Raw genomic sequence first — 21,440 nt, forward strand, 5'->3', positions numbered from 1 at the left:
AACAGGGTAACCGTAGGAGGCTGAAAGATTTCTCGTTATCAGTTATGAATCAGATTAATTTCAGTTTATTCAGGGCTGCTGGGTGGGGAGAACAGGAAAAACGAGCACCAGAACACGGCCCAGAAGTGGCAGTGCTGCTGCAGGAAGCCAAAATCCACAAGCACTGAACTTTTCCTTCCTGCCATGCACCGCTACCAAGAGCCTCCTGATCCAGTCCTTTATCACTGTAATAAATAATCCCAACCTCTTTTCGGTGTTTCAGGTTGTTCTCATTTGTACAAAGCATGCTGAATAGAAAGTTCAGGCAAGTTTAAGGTAGAGACAGGCAGAAATAATACTCTGTGCAGCTGAATTCCACTTGTGGTCACCAGTGAAAGGTTAATTAATACAAGAACTGCCTACTCTGGAATCACACTTGAACTTCCAAAGAGGACAACATACAAACACAATACAGCTGCTGCTGAAGACATTTCTACAGCAAAGAAAATAAAAAAAAAATAAAGATACTATAAATGCTAACTACCTAGACTGCTTCTTTCTTCAAAATGATTCTACAAGCAGAAAGATTTAACATTTTTAATAATTAAAGAAGTTTTTAAAAGCATGTATTTCATTTCAAGCAATACAGTTGTTGCATATATATTTTTTTTAAGCCATCTTTACACAAAAAAGGAGCTGCCACCATAGGAATGCGTTACAGGCAGCTGTTAATGCTCTTGTTGTATTTCATTTTACAGAATCCAGTTTCTCTACTCCTTTGTTCAGCTTTCACAACAGGATACTTGATTTTGAAAAAGCAGCACTAAAATTCTCGGGCTTGTGTCACTAAACCCAGATTAACAATCTTGGCTGCTGTGCATCACTTTAACACCTCATTAGCTTCAGCTCATCTCAGCCCAGGAGCCAATGCTAAATAACGCAGTTATTGAACAGCTCTGATTGCCATTGTGTTTCCTGGAGTTAATTAGGAAATTAACACGCAGAAAGCAGCAGCAGAATGTACTGAGCTGTCCAGTCACAGAAGGAACTGGTTCTGGGGGGATCAGATGTGTGAAAAATGAGGTTTACATAATTTTTATAGAGTTTAAAAGTTTAATAAAAAAGACAGGAGATAAAAAATAAAATAAAGCATACAGATACGGCTGGGTGTCTCTGCATTCACCTCGCTGACAAAGGATTGTCCCTTAAAAACAGAACCCTACTACATATCCATAAATTCTCACACATATTCAGACATTCTTCTTAGGATCTTTGGTGTTCTTCTGTTCAGTTTTCTCTTGCCCCCTTCCCAATAGATCAATCTTCTTAGACCTATCAAGATTTACATTCTCTGATACCAGAAATGCAATAAATTCCTCCCCCAGAGTTCTGGTCACTGCTGTCTTCACCTGGATAAGAGAGTTTACCAATGCAGGGGTTCTCTAGCTGTATTTTTTTTCAGTCTTTGGGTTATACAAACAAAAGCAGCTTTTATTTTAATACTAATTTATTTTATTTTAATACTAATATGCCATAGCCCAACATATATGTATTACACCACTATTTCTAAGTTTCATCAATAACAGAAATAAAGGAAAGTATATTAATACAACAAAATTTCCCATTCTTATACACATAACATTCATTTTAATATTTGCCAAAAGCCACCAATGTAATCTGTATCTATAACAGGGTGGATGGAACCAGGGCAGCCACACAGCCCAAGCTTCAGGCACTGGTCAGGAACAAGCAGAAATCATTTCCCCATCTCAGTGAGTGCCCAGCTGCTTGCACAGACTGCCCCTGATCACCAAGCTCAGGTGATAACAAGCTCTTTATTATGCCAGCTTCATAGGAAAATATTTATACAAAAATGAGTGTAAGCATTGGTGACAATTTAGCAATCACATTTAAGCAATCCTAACAAGCTGCTGGCAAAAAGCTCCTTTTGTATTTTATAGATCATGGTAAGAAAAAAAACTTTACTGGGCAGGTGATACACAAAGAGCTGGAAGTTTTTTCCCAAGTTATTGTTGCTGGAAAGAAATGATGAATATTGATATTATCCACCCCTTTATTTACTAATATGATTTTACAATACATTTTTCCCACCTAAAAACCTGCAACAACAGCCAAAGTCTTTCAAAAGTGCAGTAAAAATTATACACTTCCAGTTTTGTGTGTTACTGTGTTTATCCAGTAAGTTGCCCTTAACTGCTGATGTGTAGGGAAATGATGGTTTTGAATACTTGACAGCTTAATTACTAATCAACAATGGCTGGAACAATGTAGATCTGCAAGTTTGCTGTGTGTTGTGCTCCAGAACAATTACATGATGCAGTTGTGGGGTTCTTCAAGTCCCTTGCAAACAAAACCTCGCTACAGTGAGCACTGCAAAATGTTTTCTGGAATGGGAAGAAGGAGTAAGATGCAAATTGTTATTTGTTCACATAAGGAACATGGCAGAGGGCCAATAAAGTTTCCACTGCTATGCAGAATTATCTGCTGGAGTTCTGACTCACAAGCAGCTCGCTGCTATATTTAGCAGCAGAGGAATGTTTACTTGATTACCTCTCCTGTAACAATAAATAAGATTTTACCAAAATCTGTGGAATGCACTGTTAAGGATTTCAGGGAGTGTGATACAATGAATGCAAAGCTGACCCTCATATTAACCAAAGAACCCATTATAAAACTTAAAATAACATCTCAGTTGTTAGAAACTGGGAGTTGCTCACAATTATGTCATCTCCCTTTTCTAAACATTCATAGGGTCAAAACATTTTTAACTCCAGTCTGTCAGCCATGAAAAAGTGCCCATGGAATTGCATTAAAGGATTTGGTGACATCACTTCAATCCCAAAAACTCCTCAAAGCCAGGACCTGAGCCCTACAGCCTGGATTTACCACATTTTCTAGCAAAAAGCAAATTGAGATAAGATTCTCTAAAACAAGTTAATCAGTCCTGAGCCCCATCACCCTTTCAGCTCAGACAAAGGGAATTTTGGGCACTGCTCTGCATCACCTCTTATTCTGCTTTCTCCTGTTGGAGCACACTGCAGCCAGGGCTTACTTCAGCAGCTGCCAATTAGAAATAAATATAGTGTTGTATTGCTAGGAAAAAAAATCAAAACCACCGTGGTTTACACAGAAAAAGCCATGATGTTCTAGAAGCCACCTACAGAATAAGCTTTAAGTAGATCCTTAGCTATGGATACTGGCTTGGGACAGGCATTTGGTTATCGAGGAGAGAATAAATAGGTTTGTTAAAGCACAGATTGGCTTTGGAAAAATATTCAGATAGTAATTTAACAGGTTAACCATGGTTAATCAGATTACACTAAGATTAAATTAGTAAAGCACAAGGGATAAACCAAGAAAGTCATACCAACATCATAGAATGTTATAAATTACTTAAAAATATAAGCATTTTACAACTATGCTGAGTTCATTAAAAAGGGGGAAAGAACTAACAAAACCACAAACGGCCTTTTGAACTCATAGGATGACCTAAAGACATCAGTTTATTTAAAATATTACATTAAGATGCAAAAAGGACCAGAAATAAACAAAAACATTCCTCTGTATGTCAACTGATTGGTCTAAAAGTAATTAAATCCAGGAAAGCTCTTCTGCTGCCATAAAAGTACTGGATGTTGATATTTCCCATCCAAGTCAGACAAAAGCCATCTCTCTGTAGAATTACAAATACAGGCTTTATGTAATTACAAATATAATTACAAAAACAGGGCTGCTAAAATACAGCCTCCATCACTGCCTGGGGCACTTCTCAGGCACCTTCAGCTTCCAAAAGACAGCATAAAATGTGAAATTCCAGCAGCTTTGGAACATAAAGCAGTAACTTAAAAGCATAACTTGGGTTTAGGAAGTTATTTCATTAAGAACAGCACTAATAAAACACCTGAAAAATCCTTGGTGGCCACGCAAGCAAACTCCCAGTAGATAAAAATGAGTTTCCCTGGTTGGAGCATTATGATTTCTACATGGATACCTTTCATTAAATCCCTCCTATTTTCACTCAGAATTTTTTATTAACGTTTTCCCCCTTTTTAATCCTTAAAGCAGCAAAAAGCCAAGCTCAGGCAGTAATTGTGCCTTTTCCCCTCCCCTGGCTGTGGTTTGCAGCATCCTCAGAGCTGTTGCTCACAGTGGGGCAATTTCCTGCAGCCAGCTCTGGGCAGGGAGTGCAGAGCCTGAGCTGGGAAGGGGCTTCTGCCTCCTCTTCCTCGCCAATCTCCCCTCCTGTACCACTGCAGGAATTTGGGAGAGCACACAGCAGCTCAAAGAGCTCAGCTAAAACCAGCCACTTTTTAAAATCAGGTAAATTTTATCTCAGATCACTTCTGCAATCCACTTAACACCAGGCATGTGAACGTTTGGTGTGCTCAAAAGAAAGCACCAGGTAAAAGGCAGAAACAAGAGAACCAAATTCCTTTTACTGCAGCCCAAAGGTTTTAAAGTCTTGACACCAAAGCCCAAAAAAATTTGAAGCGATTTCCAGCTAATACCATTCCATTAATAGAACTGTAAGAACTAGGCATACAAAAAGAGGAATTTTACAACAAAAACTTCAGAACCAAGGGAGTTGTTACCTGCACAGGAGCAGCCCCCGGGGAGAAAATGCTCCCCCTGCCCTCAGGTTGTTAAAATAATCTCCTTAATTAGGGGGTGGGAGGTTCAAATGGCCTTTGGGGAATTTAAAGAGACAAATCCCCCAACAAACAATAAACCATGATTTACATCACAGAACCCCAAATTCCAGCAGAGCCAGGGGCCACAGAGCCAGTTCCACCCCTTTAGACTGCAGGGGAAGCACTCAGGGAAGTCTGGAAGGACCTTGTGGTCCAGCTGGGAAATGCTGACCCTTCCTGTGCCACCAGACACCTTTAGCAGGTGACACAGCCACCCCTGGCCCTGAGCTCCTCTTGTTCTCCTGGTTCTCTTTCAGAGCCCCTTGTGGACACTCTCGTCTCTCTCCAGCTGTCTGTGAAGATTACAGTGATCTCTCCTCTTGATTTTAACTCTCTCTCCTTGCTCTGTTCTCCTTGGACAATTTCATCCACAGATTTCCATACCATTTCTAGTCTGAAATTTTAACACTGTCAGAAACATCAGGTTCTTAAGAAAAAATGGGTAATAACCACATGGAACCTATATTCTCCCACACATGAAACTTGCATTTTTTTTTTTTTTTTGTCCCACCCTTATCACTGGAGTGTTGAGTCACCTTCCTGCAATGCACTGAGCAAGGGAACAAACATCTGCCACGTTCTTGGGCTCGTGTTCCTCCAGACAGACCTGTGCAGGAGAGGCTTCTGCACTGGCATCTTTGGATTCATGCTGAAGACTCAATAAAGACCACGATGACAAAGGGTTCTGACCCAGAAACGGGCAATAATATCCACTGATATGGCTGATGAGCTTAACTTGCCCTCAGCCTATAGACTTTGCCCTCTCCACAATTTCTATTGATCCTCAAACACATGGCTGAGAATTGTGGCAGCCTGGCTCGTGGTGTCGCTCCCTAAGTCAATGTGGCAGCAGGAAAGGATAAAAACCTTGCCAATTTTCACAATATAAACTGTCAGATCTCGTGAAGCAGAGCACTGTTAGTGGAGAGTTAAAGGTGAGAGAATCTTACTGCTAGCCTGGTAATCCCTCACTGCCACATTTGTGCCCCTTCCCTCTGCCAGAGCAAGGGACACTACAGGTGAGGATTAGCTCAGAACTATTTTATTTTTCCCTTATTAATTTAGTATCACAAAAAAACACCAAGGCTGATGAACAAATCCACTTTGCACGTGGATAAAGTGAGGGAAATACAAACCACTGCCACCCTAAGAGCCTTTTCTTACACTAAATGAAGTCTAATGTGTGTTCTCTTGGGCTGAGCCTCAAACTCAGCTTCAGCCACTTGTCTGATTAAAAATAGACAATTGTGCATGTGCAGGAGGAGATCAGAGTTAATCTTGCTTCTCACTGTCATTATTTTAGCACATGCCATCTGCATTCATTTCTAAAAAGGACGAAGTGGACAAGCAGAGAATTTTCATTACAGGTTGCACAATTTTGCTTTTCACAAGTAAGTTCACTGTGAGCAATATTTAAGGAACTCACAGATGCAAAAGGAAGAATAATTCAGAACAAGCCAAAAGTGTAGAAGCAGAGCAGATCCTTGTTTTCTGCAGTATTTTTACACAGCCCCATGCTGCTGGAACTCTGCTGGATGACAAGGGTGCATGTTTGACTCCAGAGCCAGGTTTTTCCCCCAGAAAAGATAAACACGTAGTTGATTTCAGTGCAAGTTACTAAACACTCTTAAGTTAAACCCAAATATTGAGAGAACCAAAATCAACACAGGGAGTACACCAAACACATCCCTGCTGAGCATAATTCTTCTCATTCCTCAAAGCTGCAATACCTGCTTTTCAGGATATTTAAGTCAGCCTTTTAAATAACATGATGAAATTACATAATAAAATTAGTTTACATACAGAAGAACTGCATCCTATCACTGGTTTATCCCCCTTGAAAGAAGCTGTTTAAATAATCCCACTGTTAGCTCCTGTAAAAGGATACACATGTAAAATATATCCTTTTATTCTCCCCAAAAATGGGCTTTAGTGGAGCCATGGAAAAACCTCTGGTGCAGATGTGGCCATGGAAGCCTCTCCATCCACCACCAATAAATGATAAGTGCTACCCACAAGGGCAGAACAAATGCAAAATAAAAATCCATCTCTATCTTGTAGGTGAAACTGTTATTAATATCCTCAACAGGCAATGACCACGGATGAACACTCCACAAGTTTTTATCGTATTCTTCCATTGAACAACTTGAACAAAGATTTCTTAACATGATCTTTAGCTTTAATCAGGCCTATTTTTGTCCATCTGCCTGGAAGCTCTTCATTAGCATTACTAATGCCTTCACCATGTGCATTATTTCCACGAAAATGAACTTTATTTCCACCCAGAAATCTGCTGGTTGAAGTACGGGCTATGGAGAGAGACATTTCAAACTACTCCACTGATAATTATTCATCCCCTGCACCATAGAATTCTTATTTGTTAGGGGTTTGTATCATGTACAGAAAATATAAACACTGTGATAGAGCTTTCTTTGTAGAAAAAATAAACAAAGTAGGAAAGTTCCCAGCCTGATCATTAAACACCCAATTTGGTTTTGTCATGCTCTGAGCAGCCCTGGGCAGCTATAGAAATGTGGTTTATTAAGAGAATGGCTGTGTTATTTTGTTTTTGTGAAAAGCTGTGAAGATGTACAAAGACAGGACACATAGAAAGTGCTGAATGTGGTCAAGGGAAGCCTTGTAGTAAATAAAAGGAGTTTATTTTGATTGCTCAGTCATGGTTGAGAAGTAAATTGTGCTGTGAGGTAGGAACATCAAAAGATATTTCCTCAACAATTTGGGGAAGATCCCACAGCAAGAGGAGCTGTGAACTGAGCCAAGGGGCTGTGGGGAGATGTGCAGAACAGAGAGAAAAACCCTCCAGGAGCCCTCAAAGGGGAAAAAGAAAAGTCCCAGTGGGAAGGAACAGCTTTTCAGTTTCCTTCTGCAGAACTGCAGACAATGACAGAATTGCACTGTCAGAGACAGACAAAACAGAGGTGCTGGGGGCCTGAAACACCAGAGATGACAGAAAAAGAGTAAAAAAATGAGTAGCTTTTACCTTGAATACTTGAGACCTTGAATATTCTATTTAAATCCACAGTCACTGCTGGGATTTGACTCTAAATCAAAAAGATGTACTGGAAAAAACTGGGTAGCACATATGAGGAATAATAATTGTATGTTTAAAAACTGGGATATAGTGTTTAGTGGCAATGTTAACATTTTTTTTTTCTCTTTGTACAGATCATCTCCAGTTCTTTCAGGCTTGGAAGAAAAGTCATGAAGTATTATGAGACATAAATGTGTTTTATTCACACCGAGCAGTTGTGTCCTGAATATAAAATGTTGGGGAAAAAAATAGAAGTACTACTGCAAAAAGTTCTGATTATTCTATGGAATAGGATACTTGAAAGGTAAAGGGGGAAAAAAAGGGAATCAATTATTAACTAATTATCTTTACTTCATTTATCAGCAGTTTGTTTAGTTTTTCTTGTGAGAAACATCCAAATCAAGCAAAAAAATTCTTATATTTTTTACACTGTCCTTTGAAATAATCCTGTGCTGTTTTTTATACATTCCTTGTTTCTAAAAAGCATGAATGCAGCAAGAACTATTTTCTTATTGTTCTGTTAAAACCTGAAAGCAGAAAATCTTTTGGAGAAGATAAAGCTGGTTGGGATCTAGAATTACAGACTGAGTGGTCAAAATGGAGAAAAGAGTGAGAACACAAATCACCTAAATCAGTTCATTGCTTCAATTGTAACAGAGAAGTAACACTTTGGAAAATATAAACTTAAAAACTGTATTGATGTGTTTTTTCCTAAGTATTATTATTATTATTATTATTATTATTATTAATATTATTATTAGTATTAGGGGACCCTGGCCTGGAGTAAATTAAAATCTCTAATGACTTTTTGCAGATTAAAGAAATATTTAGTTTAATGAAAAAAGTGCCTCGACACAAGTAAATTTCCTATTTTGACTGTATCATTTAATAATGGTGCAATCCATCCAGCTTCAGATTTTAAATCAGAGCTGGATTCAGGCAGGTTGAACTGGAGGTTTGCTGTAAGCACAATTACTTCTCTAACATATTCAACACAAAATCTTTCCTAAACAATAGGTGGGAAACTCAATTTCCCCTTCCTACAAGGCAAAACGTGTAAGTTATCTTGGAAGTGAAAAGTTTAAAGGCCAATAAATGAGCTGTGGTTAAAAACAAACTGCAGCCATGGAGAATTAACCTTGCCCAAGTGTCATCCTGAGCCATTTAAAGGAGTGTTCAGGATCAGCCACGGTTTTAATTAACATTTGGGATACTGTGCATGATTGTAATGTGAAATGTCACTGCTGAAAGGTTAATATAAGATGTTTTAATGTACCTTGGAATCAGTAATAAATTTTATACATGTGTGATACTAACTTCTTGTGGCTTCATTTACAGAAACACTATAGAATGTTATATATATACATTTATAATGGCAATTATTGCCTCTAGAAAGCCAGGAAATTATGGTTTAGATTAAATAAAGCTTTAGCAAACAAATAACTCTTGGAATTATCAGTGAGTGGATTTTATGTGGATTTAAGTTTGCAAATAAATAATATTTATTACGTAGTCAAAGAAAATATTTTTAGAAAGTGAGGTAGTTTTGTCAATAAAGAGTATTCATATGCAATTAACACTCTTCATTTATTTTAATTGCTCAGCAGTTAATACTTCTAATCCTATTTTCCCACCTGTTAAGATAAGTTATTCAACCCCAAGCTTTTCTTCTTATTTACCACATTGTCATGTACTGTAAACAAGCTTAGCTTGATTTCCTTCTGAGGATAAATTCAGGAATTTTTTAAAATTCCTACATTTAAATTGATTCCAACTAAAACTGCAAAAAGGAGAACAAAAACTGCCTGCAGTGATGCCACTGATGAAGAAGAGAGAAGAGCTTGCAGCTGAACAGGAGCAGGGGAAGGGTTGTGGTGTGTTTGCTGTGGCACAGTGGTTGTGCTAATGACATAGAATTTCTGGATGAAAAGCTGGGAATGTACTGCTGGGTGACTTAGCAACATATTTCCTGTTTGTGGTTGAGTTAAACACTGTGTGTTTTCTCTTCTGGTAGCATACAGAGTAATTACTTTTTTTCTTCCTTTTTTTTTTCCCTCCAGTGCAGTTAGAACAAAGACTACAACGCTGTTAACTTTCTTCTTCAATTCTAGAAATGTGGAGAACAGAACATTTCCCAGGGACTGAAAATTGAATTTGCTGTTATGGTGATCTGTCAACTGCATTTTTCAAGCAGAAGCCTCTGCTTTCTCTGGCAAATGGAAACTCTGCCATTGAATTATGAATTCTCATAAATCCAGAATAATTTTCCTTTTTGAATTTATTCAGAGTGAGTGCCTTCTGAAACCTTGCATGATTGAACTTTTGGTCTGTTCAGAGGGAGAATGTTCAGAGCTGTAAGGTCTCACACTTCTGGGTTAGCCAGTCATCCTCAAAGGATTATTTCATCAGTTCAGATATAAAATAATGCACATTTTGGGGATGCTCAGGATACCTTGTGCTTATCAGGGTCTGATCATTTTGCTGTCAGGTAATTGTGGGATCTCTGTGAGCTGCTGTGGTTGTGTGACTGACTGGGACTAAGATTCCACATGAAACCTACAGAGCAGTGGCTTTTTGGATTACATGTTTGCAGCGTTGTGAAATGATATTTGTAATAAATAGTTCTGAAATCCATTTGTTTCAGAGATGAAGCCAAGTTAAGAACAGTTTGTACAACTGCTCGTTTCCACCCTCAGGCCACACTGTTGCTCTCGGAGTTGATCCAAAACACAGCATTGCAGTGTCTGCCAAAATGAGGTTTGTCTGCTTGCCTTAAGCAGAGTTGTGGTTTTCTGGAGAGTTTTTTCTTTGTTTCCTTTTGCTGTTGTGGGGCTTTTCCATGTAAATTTTTCCTAACTGGGATAGCTACATTATTTCTCTTCACTCCTTTTGCTTGGAATTACCTGCAGAGTTGATATGGTCAGAAAGGTCCTTGGTTCATACACAGAATATTTGCTTCTCAGTCCTGGAAACTGGAGTGGGGTGGGGGAAGAACATTACAATGCAGCAGTAGGACTAAAACCATTTTCAACAAGAAAACCACAGGCTTTAACTTCTGCTGAGGAGGCTGTGAAGTGGATCTAATGACACTGGATCTATAGCAAGCTTTTCAAAAGCAGATTTCCAGCAAATCCTGTAGCAATGTTTTGTACAACACAAAAAACAGTTTTAAGCCACAGCTGAAAACCCCAAATGGAGACTTGGAGAGCATTTGTAAATCAGAGCTGAAAAAATGACATAACTCTGCTAAGCAAGCAGCCATCTGTCCCAGGAGAGCAGGCAAAGGCAGGAAGGGGAACTAAGAGCAGCTGTGGGATGACTTTTCATCACATGATGCAGCTGCAGCCTGATGGTTGCACATCTTTTCTCCATCACTCAGACAAGGGTACAGAAATTACAATGTACCAGCACTAAAGCAACAAATCTCCTGTGTTTTCAGTGATGTGTGGTGTCCCCATACCTGACTTCAGATGAGGTTTTTTTATGTTTTGCTAAAATCAGGAATGTGATCTAAGTTTCACTCCATCAAAACTAAATTAACTCAAGGCCTGACCGTACATTTGCTCAATTTTCTCGATTTCTCACACGTGCACTTGCTTTCCCTCAAACCACAAATTATATTTGGCATGTTGTGCCAGCTGCTCCTGAATTTTAGAGGTGAGTTCAATGTAAAGGTTTACTGAAGAACACTTGGCTAATGCAGTGTGAGCAGCACTGTGGCAAATTTAGAAAAAATGAGGACAAAAAGTTCTTGAGCATTTAAGAGTTATGCTGAACAAACAGGGCTACAGAATTTGGCTTTAAAACTCTGAAATTTGTGCATAGAGATGCCGGGCTGTTGGAAATTATTCTGTTTTCTCTGACTGACTGAACTTTGTGCTCCAGATTTGGGTGCTGCTTAATACAGAAAAATAGAGGCAGCAGAGAAAATGCAAAATGGTCATAAGAGCTAATTGAAAAGAAGAAGAAATTAGACTTGAGCATTTCTTTTTAACTAAGCATTGTTAAACTATTGCTGTAGAATGAGATCCTGTAAACTATAAATGGATGTAGTTGGAAATAACATTACATTGCCTGACATTGCAAACAAGTGATTAAATTCATGATCACTTTATTAATTTCATCATTCCAACTTAGGTATGGTTAAGATGGTATCATCAACTATGTCCAAATAATTATTGTTAAAATCAACAGAATGAAAAAAAAAAGGAAGATTTATACAGGAATGAAGAGATGAACCTCGAAGGAAATTTTAGAACAGAGCAGCTAGACAGAGCTGGCCTATTTTATAACCTCATAACTTCTGCTTCCAAGACTCTACTTTAAGAGCCCTGCCAGTTTTAGAGCTGTCATTTTATTTGAAAGCTGGTACTGTCAGACTTTATCAACAGGTTTTCATTGCTGGATTTTAAAGATAAATATTTCCCCTGGTACTCAGGTAAGCCTGAGAGTCACAAGAAATGCAGAGAGCCCCCAGAATCTCAGGCTTTGTATCACTGTATGTATTAGATACAGTGAAATAGTATCTAATATGTATCTGTATGTATTAGATACAGAGAGCAGAAATTCACAGATATTCTATCTGAAAGCAGATATTCTGTCCTGCTTCCCTGTTCAAAAGTACAGCCCCCTGTGGCAGCAGTGCTGAGCTGGCTCTCTCCTAGAGGGCAATAAATGGATGTATTTATAACAAAGGGATATATTTATATCAAATGGATATATTTATATCTGAGTGTGGCCTCCAAAGGATTGCCCTTGTCCCACCAAAACAGATCATGAAGGCGCTCACGACTGCTGTCCCTACATAACTCAGCAAGCACAGATTCAGCTATACCACCACTAAATGTGTCTTTTTCTTTTAAAAACAGCCATGACATCGATACAAAGACATCTGTCAACACGACACCTTTATTAACCAGGCACGAACCGTGATTTTCCCTCTGTCCATGCTGATACTGAGCATTCTGAGACCTTCGGTTTGCACAGCGAGGCTCTGCCAAAGGGATTCTGGAATCCACAGGAACGGTTTAAACAATTTTTTGCTGTTGTAGGGCACGGGTGGATGTTTCGGGTATTGCTCCTCCTGGAGAAGACAGAGACAGTTTTGGGGGGCCCAAGGGACCTTCCAGAACCCGCCCGCAACTTTCACCAAAGACGGGGCAAGACTATTTACAAAAGCACGCGGTGACAGGACACAGGGGAATGAGTTCACACTGAAAGAGCGGAGGTTTAGATGAGATATTTGGATATTAGGATATTAGGATATTATCCCCTGTGAGCACGGGGAGGCCTCAGCACAGATTATGAACAGCTGCGGCCGCCCCATCCCTGGGCACGCCCAAGGCCAGGTGAGACGGGGCGTGCGGACACCTGGGCCGGCGGAAGGTGACGCCGCCCATGGCAGGGCTGGGAAGAACTCGCTCCCGGAGCCTCTCGCAGCCATAAATCCCGGCAGGGAGCCGGGGGCGTTCCGCGCTCCCCTCAGGGCTCCGCCATGCCCTGCGCAGGCGCGCGCAGGCGCGGCGGCTCGGGCGGGCCGTGCGCATGCGCGGCGGGGCCGGGGCAGCAGCGGAGCCGCCCCGGGCGGAGCGGGCGCGGGGGGCCCATGGGGCCGGTGCGGCCGTGAGCGCTCGGCTCGGCTCGGTACAGCACAGCACAGCGGCGGCCCCGCGGAGCCATGGACGGACACGCGGCTCCGGGCGCGGGCGGTGAGGAGGCGCTGGGCTCCGGCAGGATGAACGCGAAGCGCGGCGGGCGCGCCGCGGAAGAGGAGAGCCGGAACAAGCCCAAGCTGGTGAGCGCGCTGCCGGGCGGGCGGGGAACGGCCCGGGCTCGGGGACCAGGAGCGGCAGGAGGGGGCGCGGATGCGGCGCCTCCAGCGGGGAGTGCGCGGCCAGGGGCGGGGGAGCCTTTCCGGGGATTAAAGGCGTTTAAAGCCGGCGGGGTTCCGGGGGCGTTTCGGGGGGCTCCTCGCAGAGGCAGCGCTCAGAAGGGCCGGGCCGCGGGGCCGCTGCCCGCGGGGGTGGGCGCTGGAGCACGGGCCGTGGGGATTGACACGCTCGGACGGGGATGGGGACGGGGACAGGGATGGGGACAGGAACAGGGATGGGAACAGCGCTGCTCCGCAGCCCCGGCCCCGCCGCGGTGACAGCGCGGGGTGCGGCTCGCTCTGTGTGAACAATCCAGAACGCTGCTGACCGTGATGCAAACCACCTGCTTAGCAATGGAACGGCTCCCTTAAAGGGAAAAGAATTAATAAATACCCGGGTGGTTTATTTTTTTTTTTTTTTTTTTTTTGTTTTGTTTTTGTACATAACTCCCCTTTAGGATTGCAGTTTGTGTGCTGCAGCTGTGCTCTTTGATTTCTTTTGCTGCCAAACCTGCTAAGTCGAAATACAGGTGGGGTTCAAGGCAGCATCACTGGGTTGCACCACAGTTGATAAATGTTGCAGAAGCAAAACCAGCTCATGTGCCAGTGTTCACCTTCGATTGTTTCCATTTGTCACTTTCACGCGTTGAAATCGACCCCATTTAGCTCAGTTCTTGGTTGTATTTCCAAGAGCAACAGTGTAGCAGACCTTTAAAACTCCTGAGTCTTCTCCTTGGAGAGAGTACTAGTTACAAACTTGATTTCACCTGTTGCCACGGTTTTCCCAGATGCTGGTGAAACTAAGTTAGTATTGAAGTTTAGAGCTTATAGGTACTCAGCCTGCCAACTGCAGTCTGGGTTTTTGTTGTTTGTTTGGGGGTTTGTTTGTTTTTGTCACTGAAGATGAAGTTAGAGTATGGGAAAGTTGGTAAATAAATAGCACTGAAGCATAGGAAGTTACTGAAAGTTGTAATTGTTTCAGAGGATGACAGTCAGGAGCCCAAATGACTTGAAGTGCACCTGTATGAAGAGTGACCATGTGTATTTTGGCAAAAGACTGTCAAATATGGTGTCTTGTTTTGTTTCATGGTGTTATTGGAAACAAACTCTTGTTTCCTTGTGTAGGGTGAACTTTGTATAAACAACACCGTTGGGTATGTTTATATTACCTTTACAGCTTCCTGCTGAAGTAGCTAAGAAGGCTGCCTGAGGATTCCTGCAGGGAACTGATTTGAAAATCACCCAGGGAAGTGCTTCTATTGGAAGCTGTGAAAATAAATTTTAATTTTGCTCTAGCAGACAAGAACTCTGTTCTGATAGAAACTCACAACCTGAAAAATCAAAGTGAAATGAGCTCAAAATTGGATTGAACAGGATGACTATTTCTATTGCATGGCCTATTGTTATTCTAGAATCCCTGGAATAAACTTTCATTGTTCCCATAAGTGGAAAAAAAGAACATTATGTTATTATTTGACTTCATTCACAGTAATATGCTTTTGTTTCTTGAGGGGGTGGATGATTACAGTCCAGCAGCACCATGGATCAGAGCAGGGATATGTTGCTCAAATCAGAGCATTCTGAAAAATAGTTTTGCCCTGGGATAAGTGACTGGCCTTTGATGGTATAATTGAGTGAGGGGGTTGAACAGGAAGGCATGCTTTTTCACTCTGGACATGAGGTACACAAATACTTCATCAACCTGACATGAACAGAGATTTACTTTTGAGGGAGAAAAAGGAGTGGGAGTCGGGTGTGCTTTAAATTGAGTTGGGGTGACTGGACAGGCAGATTTATCAGCAATTGCCGTGGGTTGTAAGGGAAGAACAAGCCTGTAATCAAGGAAAGGCCTCATCCATTATACAGGAAAGTAATCCTACAGAATTCTTCTGGCTTTAATTTTGAATGAGGAGTTGTTCTGCTGAGGCTGGAAATGTCTGCAGGCACTGGGAGAGCACTTTTGCACCTCATCCCTGTTCTCTGCCTTGTGCAAGTAAGAGAAAGGTGTTTTGGGGCTTGTGGCAAAGAAGCCACGCTGTTTGTGCATGTCACTGAGTTCCTTTACAGAGTTCCTCACAGTTGGGTGTGGAGATTTTCTTGGGTCATTTTTGTAACTTAGGATTCATCAAGTTTCAGTGGAGTTAGAGATAAATCAACCTGGGCTCTGTCATGTGCTGGGTGGGATTCAGGGAGCTCTGAGTGTTCCTCTTCCCAGAACTTATTTCACACATCCAGGGGAGTGCTGAGCAAGGGCTTGGTGGGAGAGGCTGTGCAGCTACACAGAGAGGAGAAAGTATTTTTGGTTCCTGGCACAGGAGCTGAAATTAGGCAAATCCTTGGGAAGAAGTCCAGGGGAATGATTTTTATATGATAAAAATGGCTCTAGGTGACAGAGGGCTAGGAACTGAAGTCATTATCCTGAGGGAAGGGAAACTAGAATAGAAAGGTGGGAGGTTTTGCTTTCCCTGCTCTCTTCATCTGAAAGGTGTGCAGTGGTGCTTGGCCTGCAAAGTGCAGTGGGTTGTTTGTGGGGTTTTAGGGGCTGCCCCTGATCAGTGACACTTTTTCCTGACTGTCAGGAAGTAGGACTGGGCTGTTGGGAGAGAATCTGTGCTGGCAAGGAAAGCAATGCTTTGAAGTATTTCTCTGTAGGGCAATTGATGACTTTGTACACACACAAGTAATGAAAGGTGAGCTGTATCAGAACTACTAACTCATTTATTTTCTGCTTTAGGTAATTGAGGGAGGTGTTCAGGTTTCATACAATTTGTTGAATGTGACAGAACCTCATAATGAGAATTTAGTTCCTGTTTTTATAGCAGTACTGTGTAAACTGGAGTATTTTACTGAAGTCAGTATTATGAGCACCTGAACTCATAACTGATCTGAGGGAGCTCTGGGTTGGTGTTTTAAAGGTTTTTTTTCCTCATTTTTTGATGGCTTAAGGACTAGAGGTTGGAATAAGTGCCTGGTATTTTTGTCATCATTTTTGTTTACAGTGAAATGGGCAGAAAAAATCTGAATTGTTTTGGCAAACAATCATCTGATCTCACGTCAGCCCTGAGAATAGGCTGGCAGGAGGTGGCAGAGAGCAGTTCCTTGGGTTTGGCAACACGCTTGTTTTGCTTATTTTAAAGCATGCCTGTTCTGCTAGGCCAAACAGACTAAATTAAGGTTGTCAGGGAGATTGCTGGGATTCCTCTGCTGGTTAATGCTTAACTCAGATGTTCTTTGGTCTCCTCCATGCTTCAGTCACATGGGGAATAGATAATTCTGTCAGGGACCTAGGAAATGGGAAGTGCTCGAGAGTGTCAGCTCTGGTTTGCCAGAGCTGGTGTAGATTACCAAGGGCATGGCAGGTTCAGCATCTCTTTGGCTGAGGAGCTGAAGTCAGACTTTACAGAAGTTCATGGCAGAAAAAGGGGAGACAGAGGTCATAAAAAAGAGCAGGAGAGGTCACTGGAGATGAGACCATAAAGGGAAGATAATTTAAAGGATGTGTTTGTTGGTCAGAGACACTGAAATCACTGTTCTTGGAGGTTTCCAAGTGCTGAGCCTGGATGGAGTCTTTAGCATGCTGATATGAATTTGGTGGGTGATCCTGATTTTTGGGCAGAAGTTTGAACTGCATTGAGAAAAGGATGAGATCTTTTCAAACACCTGTGGTTCTGTGAGTCAGCATGTGACAAGAGGTGCTGAACAGGGTTTGGGGTGCTCTGGGAGTGTTAGAGCACTGGAAATGACCATGACCAGTGTTTTTTGGTGGTGTTTTTAATTCAGGTTAATAGCTCCTGTCAGTTCAGGGTTAGCAGGAGAGCCTGGTGGGCAGTGCCATGCTAACACACACTGCTGTACCCCTCCAGCTCTGGCTGGGAGCTGTTCAGTGCAGGATTCTCCACTTACTGAGAGGGGCTCTATTCTGAGTGTGATGTGGCCTTTAAAATCAGATTAGGAGGAAGATGTTGTATAACTTGCAAAACAAATTGTTAGGGGGAAGAGAGATTTCCTTTAATTGGAGAGCAAGTGGATTTGGTGATTCACCCAAGGAGCATCTCACATTTTGTTTTGAAAGCAGAAATTGTTTGTGCTTAACACTGAAGTCTTTTAAATCTCATGAGCTTTGAGATGAATCAAAAGCTAGGAACTCAACATTCTGACTAATGTGCCATAACCTGGCATCAAACAGTGGGATAAAAGCTTTTATGAAGTTTCTTTAAAACAGAAGTAAGCTGAGTGTGCTTGGGAGGTTTCCCAGCTGTGTTGCACCACCCATATCAGTGCAGGAATGGAGTGATTTAAATTGTGCCTATGAGTCCCTGTCGAGCAGACTGTGTGCTGCAGGACCCATCAAAAAACCAAAAAAAGCTGTGTGCTTCTCACCTGACTTCTTTAGATATCTGTGTACTGCATAGGTGAGCTGTGAGTCAGGTTGAGCAGAGATTTTTTGGCAATCAGCTCAGATGTCTTACATTTGAAATCATAGTGTCTGAGTGAAATCTGTGCCTGCCTGCAGAGAGTTCTTGTTTCAAGTGTATGCTTGAGCAAAAAGTGCCCCAAAATGCTTGTGTTCTAAAAGAGTCTTGGTCTTATTAGATCCAAGTCAGGATATTCCAGCAAGTGAAGTTATCTAGGGTGCAACCATTGCTGAAGAGTAAAAGTAATGTCTTATGAAGTTTCTGAATTAATAATGAGATTAAATTATTAGATTAATGATGAGAATTATTCTGCTCAGGCACTGCTGCTGACATGGGAGGGTAGGACATGCTTGGTGCTGATGTTTAGGTAAATGCTTTGGCTTTTAATGGGAATTGCTATTGACACTGTGAGTGAGGTGATAGAGACAGTGATAAGCCTATCTGTGGTAATTAAACTTCCTGAGCTAGTCCTGGTAAGACAAAACCATAGAACACTTCTGTACACGACAGGAAGCTTTGCAAACAAAGCAGATCCCACCCAGGCCAAGGGAAAGGCAGCTGTGAGAGCTGTGCACAGCAAATGGAAGTGGTGCTTTCTGAGACTTGAGGCAGCACAGTGCTCAATACCCAGGTGCTCAGGTTTTGATTCTGGTGTCCAAGCACCAGGTTACTCTCTGTAATCCCAGTGACACTGGCATTGCTGGTCACCCTGCAGAAGGACAAGATCTGCCTAAAAACTTGCAGCTGGTCATAAAATAACTTGATATTTTCTGCATCACTTGTGGTTCTCTAGAAGTAAACAATAAAGCAGTAATGGGTAATAACATCCTTCTGATTCTTTTCATCCTTGTCCAAATTCAGAGTACAACGAGCAATGTTGGTTGCTGCTGGAGCAACTGTTGCTTTCAGTTTGTTCTTCATCTGTTTACTTGTTCAACCTGAATGCACAAGAAGTTAGGAAGTTACTAAAACAAATGGTTCTATGTAGTTGTTTTCAAATTGTATATCATCATTCCTTACATTCAGTTTTGTTTTTTTTTTAAATAATGCAGTAACTTTGTTTAGGAGGAAATAAGGGTTTTTTTTCTTAAAATTGGCTGTGGTGATAGAGCAGATAATTTTGAGAGATTAACAATTGAAAAACCTTTAGTATTTGTGTAGTAACAATTGATAAAGCTCCAGGTAGGCAAAACTTACTTGTCTTAAAATTTGTGTATTGGTTTGGTATCAAACTGATTTTTAAGTCTTGTGCATGAAGTGGCTTTTTGCTGCAGTAGTGGTGGAGTGAGCACCTCAAGGATTCCCACTTGCGAGTGTAGGAGGAACGTTGTGTGCAGAGGTAACACTAACACAGCCTGCAAGACAATGTTACAGCTGGTAACAATTAATTGTGTGGGAGAAAGGGGTTTAGGGAGCAGGATGGGCTTTGGTGCTCTCCTGGCACAAGTTTGGTGTGGCAGTGGGACAAACAAGAACCTGTCAGAGCCACTCCTTTACTATTTGCTCTGCTTTGATTAAACTGGAGTTGTGGCACATCATAATTCCTCCTATTGGATGAATTTGCCTGAAGTTCATCCACCACTTCCATGAAATTGTCTGCTTTTCAGCCCTCTTCTCAGGACAGCTCTTGAGCTGGACATGGTGTGATGTTCACAGATCTGAGAAGGCTCTGCTGTGACAATGAAATGATATTATAACATACAATATCATTGTGTCTAAATCATGGGCTCTTCTGATTTATAGAAATGGAGAAATACCTTGACAGTTCAATTCTGGAACAATGCACACATGGGAATTTTATGGTTTGATACAGCTCCTGGAGGTTTTTAGCTTACCTGGGTGTGGTAATATTTGGCCTGAAGGTGTTGTGTAAAGTCACCACACCTTGTGAGTTGTGTAAGGCAGAAATGTTCTGAGGAGTTCTAATGGTTACAGGCTCCTCCTGCTTAAACAGAGAACTCTTGGGAGAGTGAGAACAGGGCAGGCAGCTTTCTGGTTGGGTTCCCTTCCTTTGAGTGATCCTCAGAGAAAATCATTGGAGAAAATAATCAATATGGTGAATGTCTGATGTGTCTGCTGCCTGCAAGTGTTCTTTGCATAGTGCTACTAAAAATATTTATTTATAACAGTTTAAACTTGTTTTGAAGGTGGAAAATGTTAGTGTAAAAGTGACTAATGAAAAACAATGTTACTGGAAAAAGTTTTGCCTTGTACTGCTTAGTGATTTTTGTGTGTGTGTAAATATGTATGCATTAACACACTGCTGCCCTGCTTATAGTAGAAATAGGAACTTTTCTTTTTATAACCAGACCCCATTAACATATTTAGTTTGTCCTTTTGAGTGAGAATAAATACAGAAGAACTTGCTTGAGGATTGTGGAACTTTGAGTGCTGCTACCTCACAGTTTAGAAGTTTTTAAATAATAATTTTCAAGTATTTGGGGAATAGTGCTGTAGAATCCCAGCCCCTGGTGCTGCAGGACTGTTGTTCTACAGCCAGAAGAGCAGGAGCTGTAATTTTAGGCCGAGAGAATTGCAGGATTGGTGGGTGCAGGTTGGTTTGAGGGACACAATTCTTTGTTTAGGGATTAGCTGGTCAAACATTAACAACTTTGTCCTGGCTGGGGTCACATAAACAAACTGCACCATGCTGCGTGTGTAGGCATGAAAATGGGAGGAAATAACCTGAGACCTTCCATGTCCCCATGGACACCTTCTTGTCACAATCAGTTGGTTTCATGTTCACAAGTGGCTCTGTGTAAATTCAGTTTGGGCTCTCAGGGATGGTGGAACAAGGCAAAATAAGTACTTTGGTCAGGAAAAATGTTAGTTCTGCACTTCATTACTCCTTTTTAATATGGTAGGAACTAATGATGGTTGTTATAATGACCTCTAAGGATGCCTGTGGTTTAGTGTTTTTTAATGAGTGCAGCTTTGTCAGGAGCAAATACAAAGCCAACATGAGATTCATTAGATTCTAGCTCCTAATAACAGAATACAAGCTGCTAATTCTCATGCAGTATAAAGTTTTCTGCTTTCTTGTCTACATTTTGGTTCTTCATGTTCTTTCTCTTGCTGTGAATTATTTTTGTCTATTAAATTGGAGTAACTTCTGCAATACTTTGGTTTCATAATGGGAGCTGTGCTGGATGTTTGCATTTGTAATTGTGTGAGTACATGAGTAGACGAGAGCTTGGCAGTTATGAAGAATTGAAGTGGTTGTATGTCCCAGTTGTATTAGAACAGGTAAGAATTTCCATAAAGAAGAAAGAAGGCAGCAGCACATCAGGCTGGGAATATACACTGGTGTATGCACTGGCATGTTTTCATTTTTGTGCCAGCCACTTTTAGTGTGTAAATGAGAAATAAAAGGTTTGAGCACAAAGGCTGGAACTCCAAGGGTAACCCCAGGT

The 21,440-nt window shown here is 41.4% G+C and overlaps 1 protein-coding gene and 1 long non-coding RNA gene across 3 annotated transcripts in view; one reads left to right on the plus strand and one right to left on the minus strand.

Moving 5' to 3' along the window:
* LOC131583640 (uncharacterized) overlaps positions 1 to 4,614 on the minus strand; it is a 71,167-nt gene extending 66,553 nt beyond the window's left edge. For both annotated transcript variants that reach the window (XR_009278550.1, XR_009278551.1), the window contains exon 1: positions 4,593 to 4,614. This is a non-coding gene — a long non-coding RNA (uncharacterized LOC131583640). The remainder of the gene's footprint in view (positions 1 to 4,592) is intronic.
* Positions 4,615 to 13,286: 8,672 nt separating this feature from the next.
* DIAPH2 (diaphanous related formin 2) overlaps positions 13,287 to 21,440 on the plus strand; it is a 184,671-nt gene continuing 176,517 nt past the window's right edge. The window contains exon 1 of the mRNA XM_058848183.1: positions 13,287 to 13,537. Within this exon, the coding sequence (XP_058704166.1) occupies positions 13,421 to 13,537 (117 nt within the window). The 5' untranslated portion in view covers positions 13,287 to 13,420. The remainder of the gene's footprint in view (positions 13,538 to 21,440) is intronic.

The sequence above is a fragment of the Poecile atricapillus genome, chromosome 12 (assembly GCF_030490865.1).
Source record: "Poecile atricapillus isolate bPoeAtr1 chromosome 12, bPoeAtr1.hap1, whole genome shotgun sequence".
Classification (NCBI taxonomy): domain Eukaryota; kingdom Metazoa; phylum Chordata; class Aves; order Passeriformes; family Paridae; genus Poecile; species Poecile atricapillus.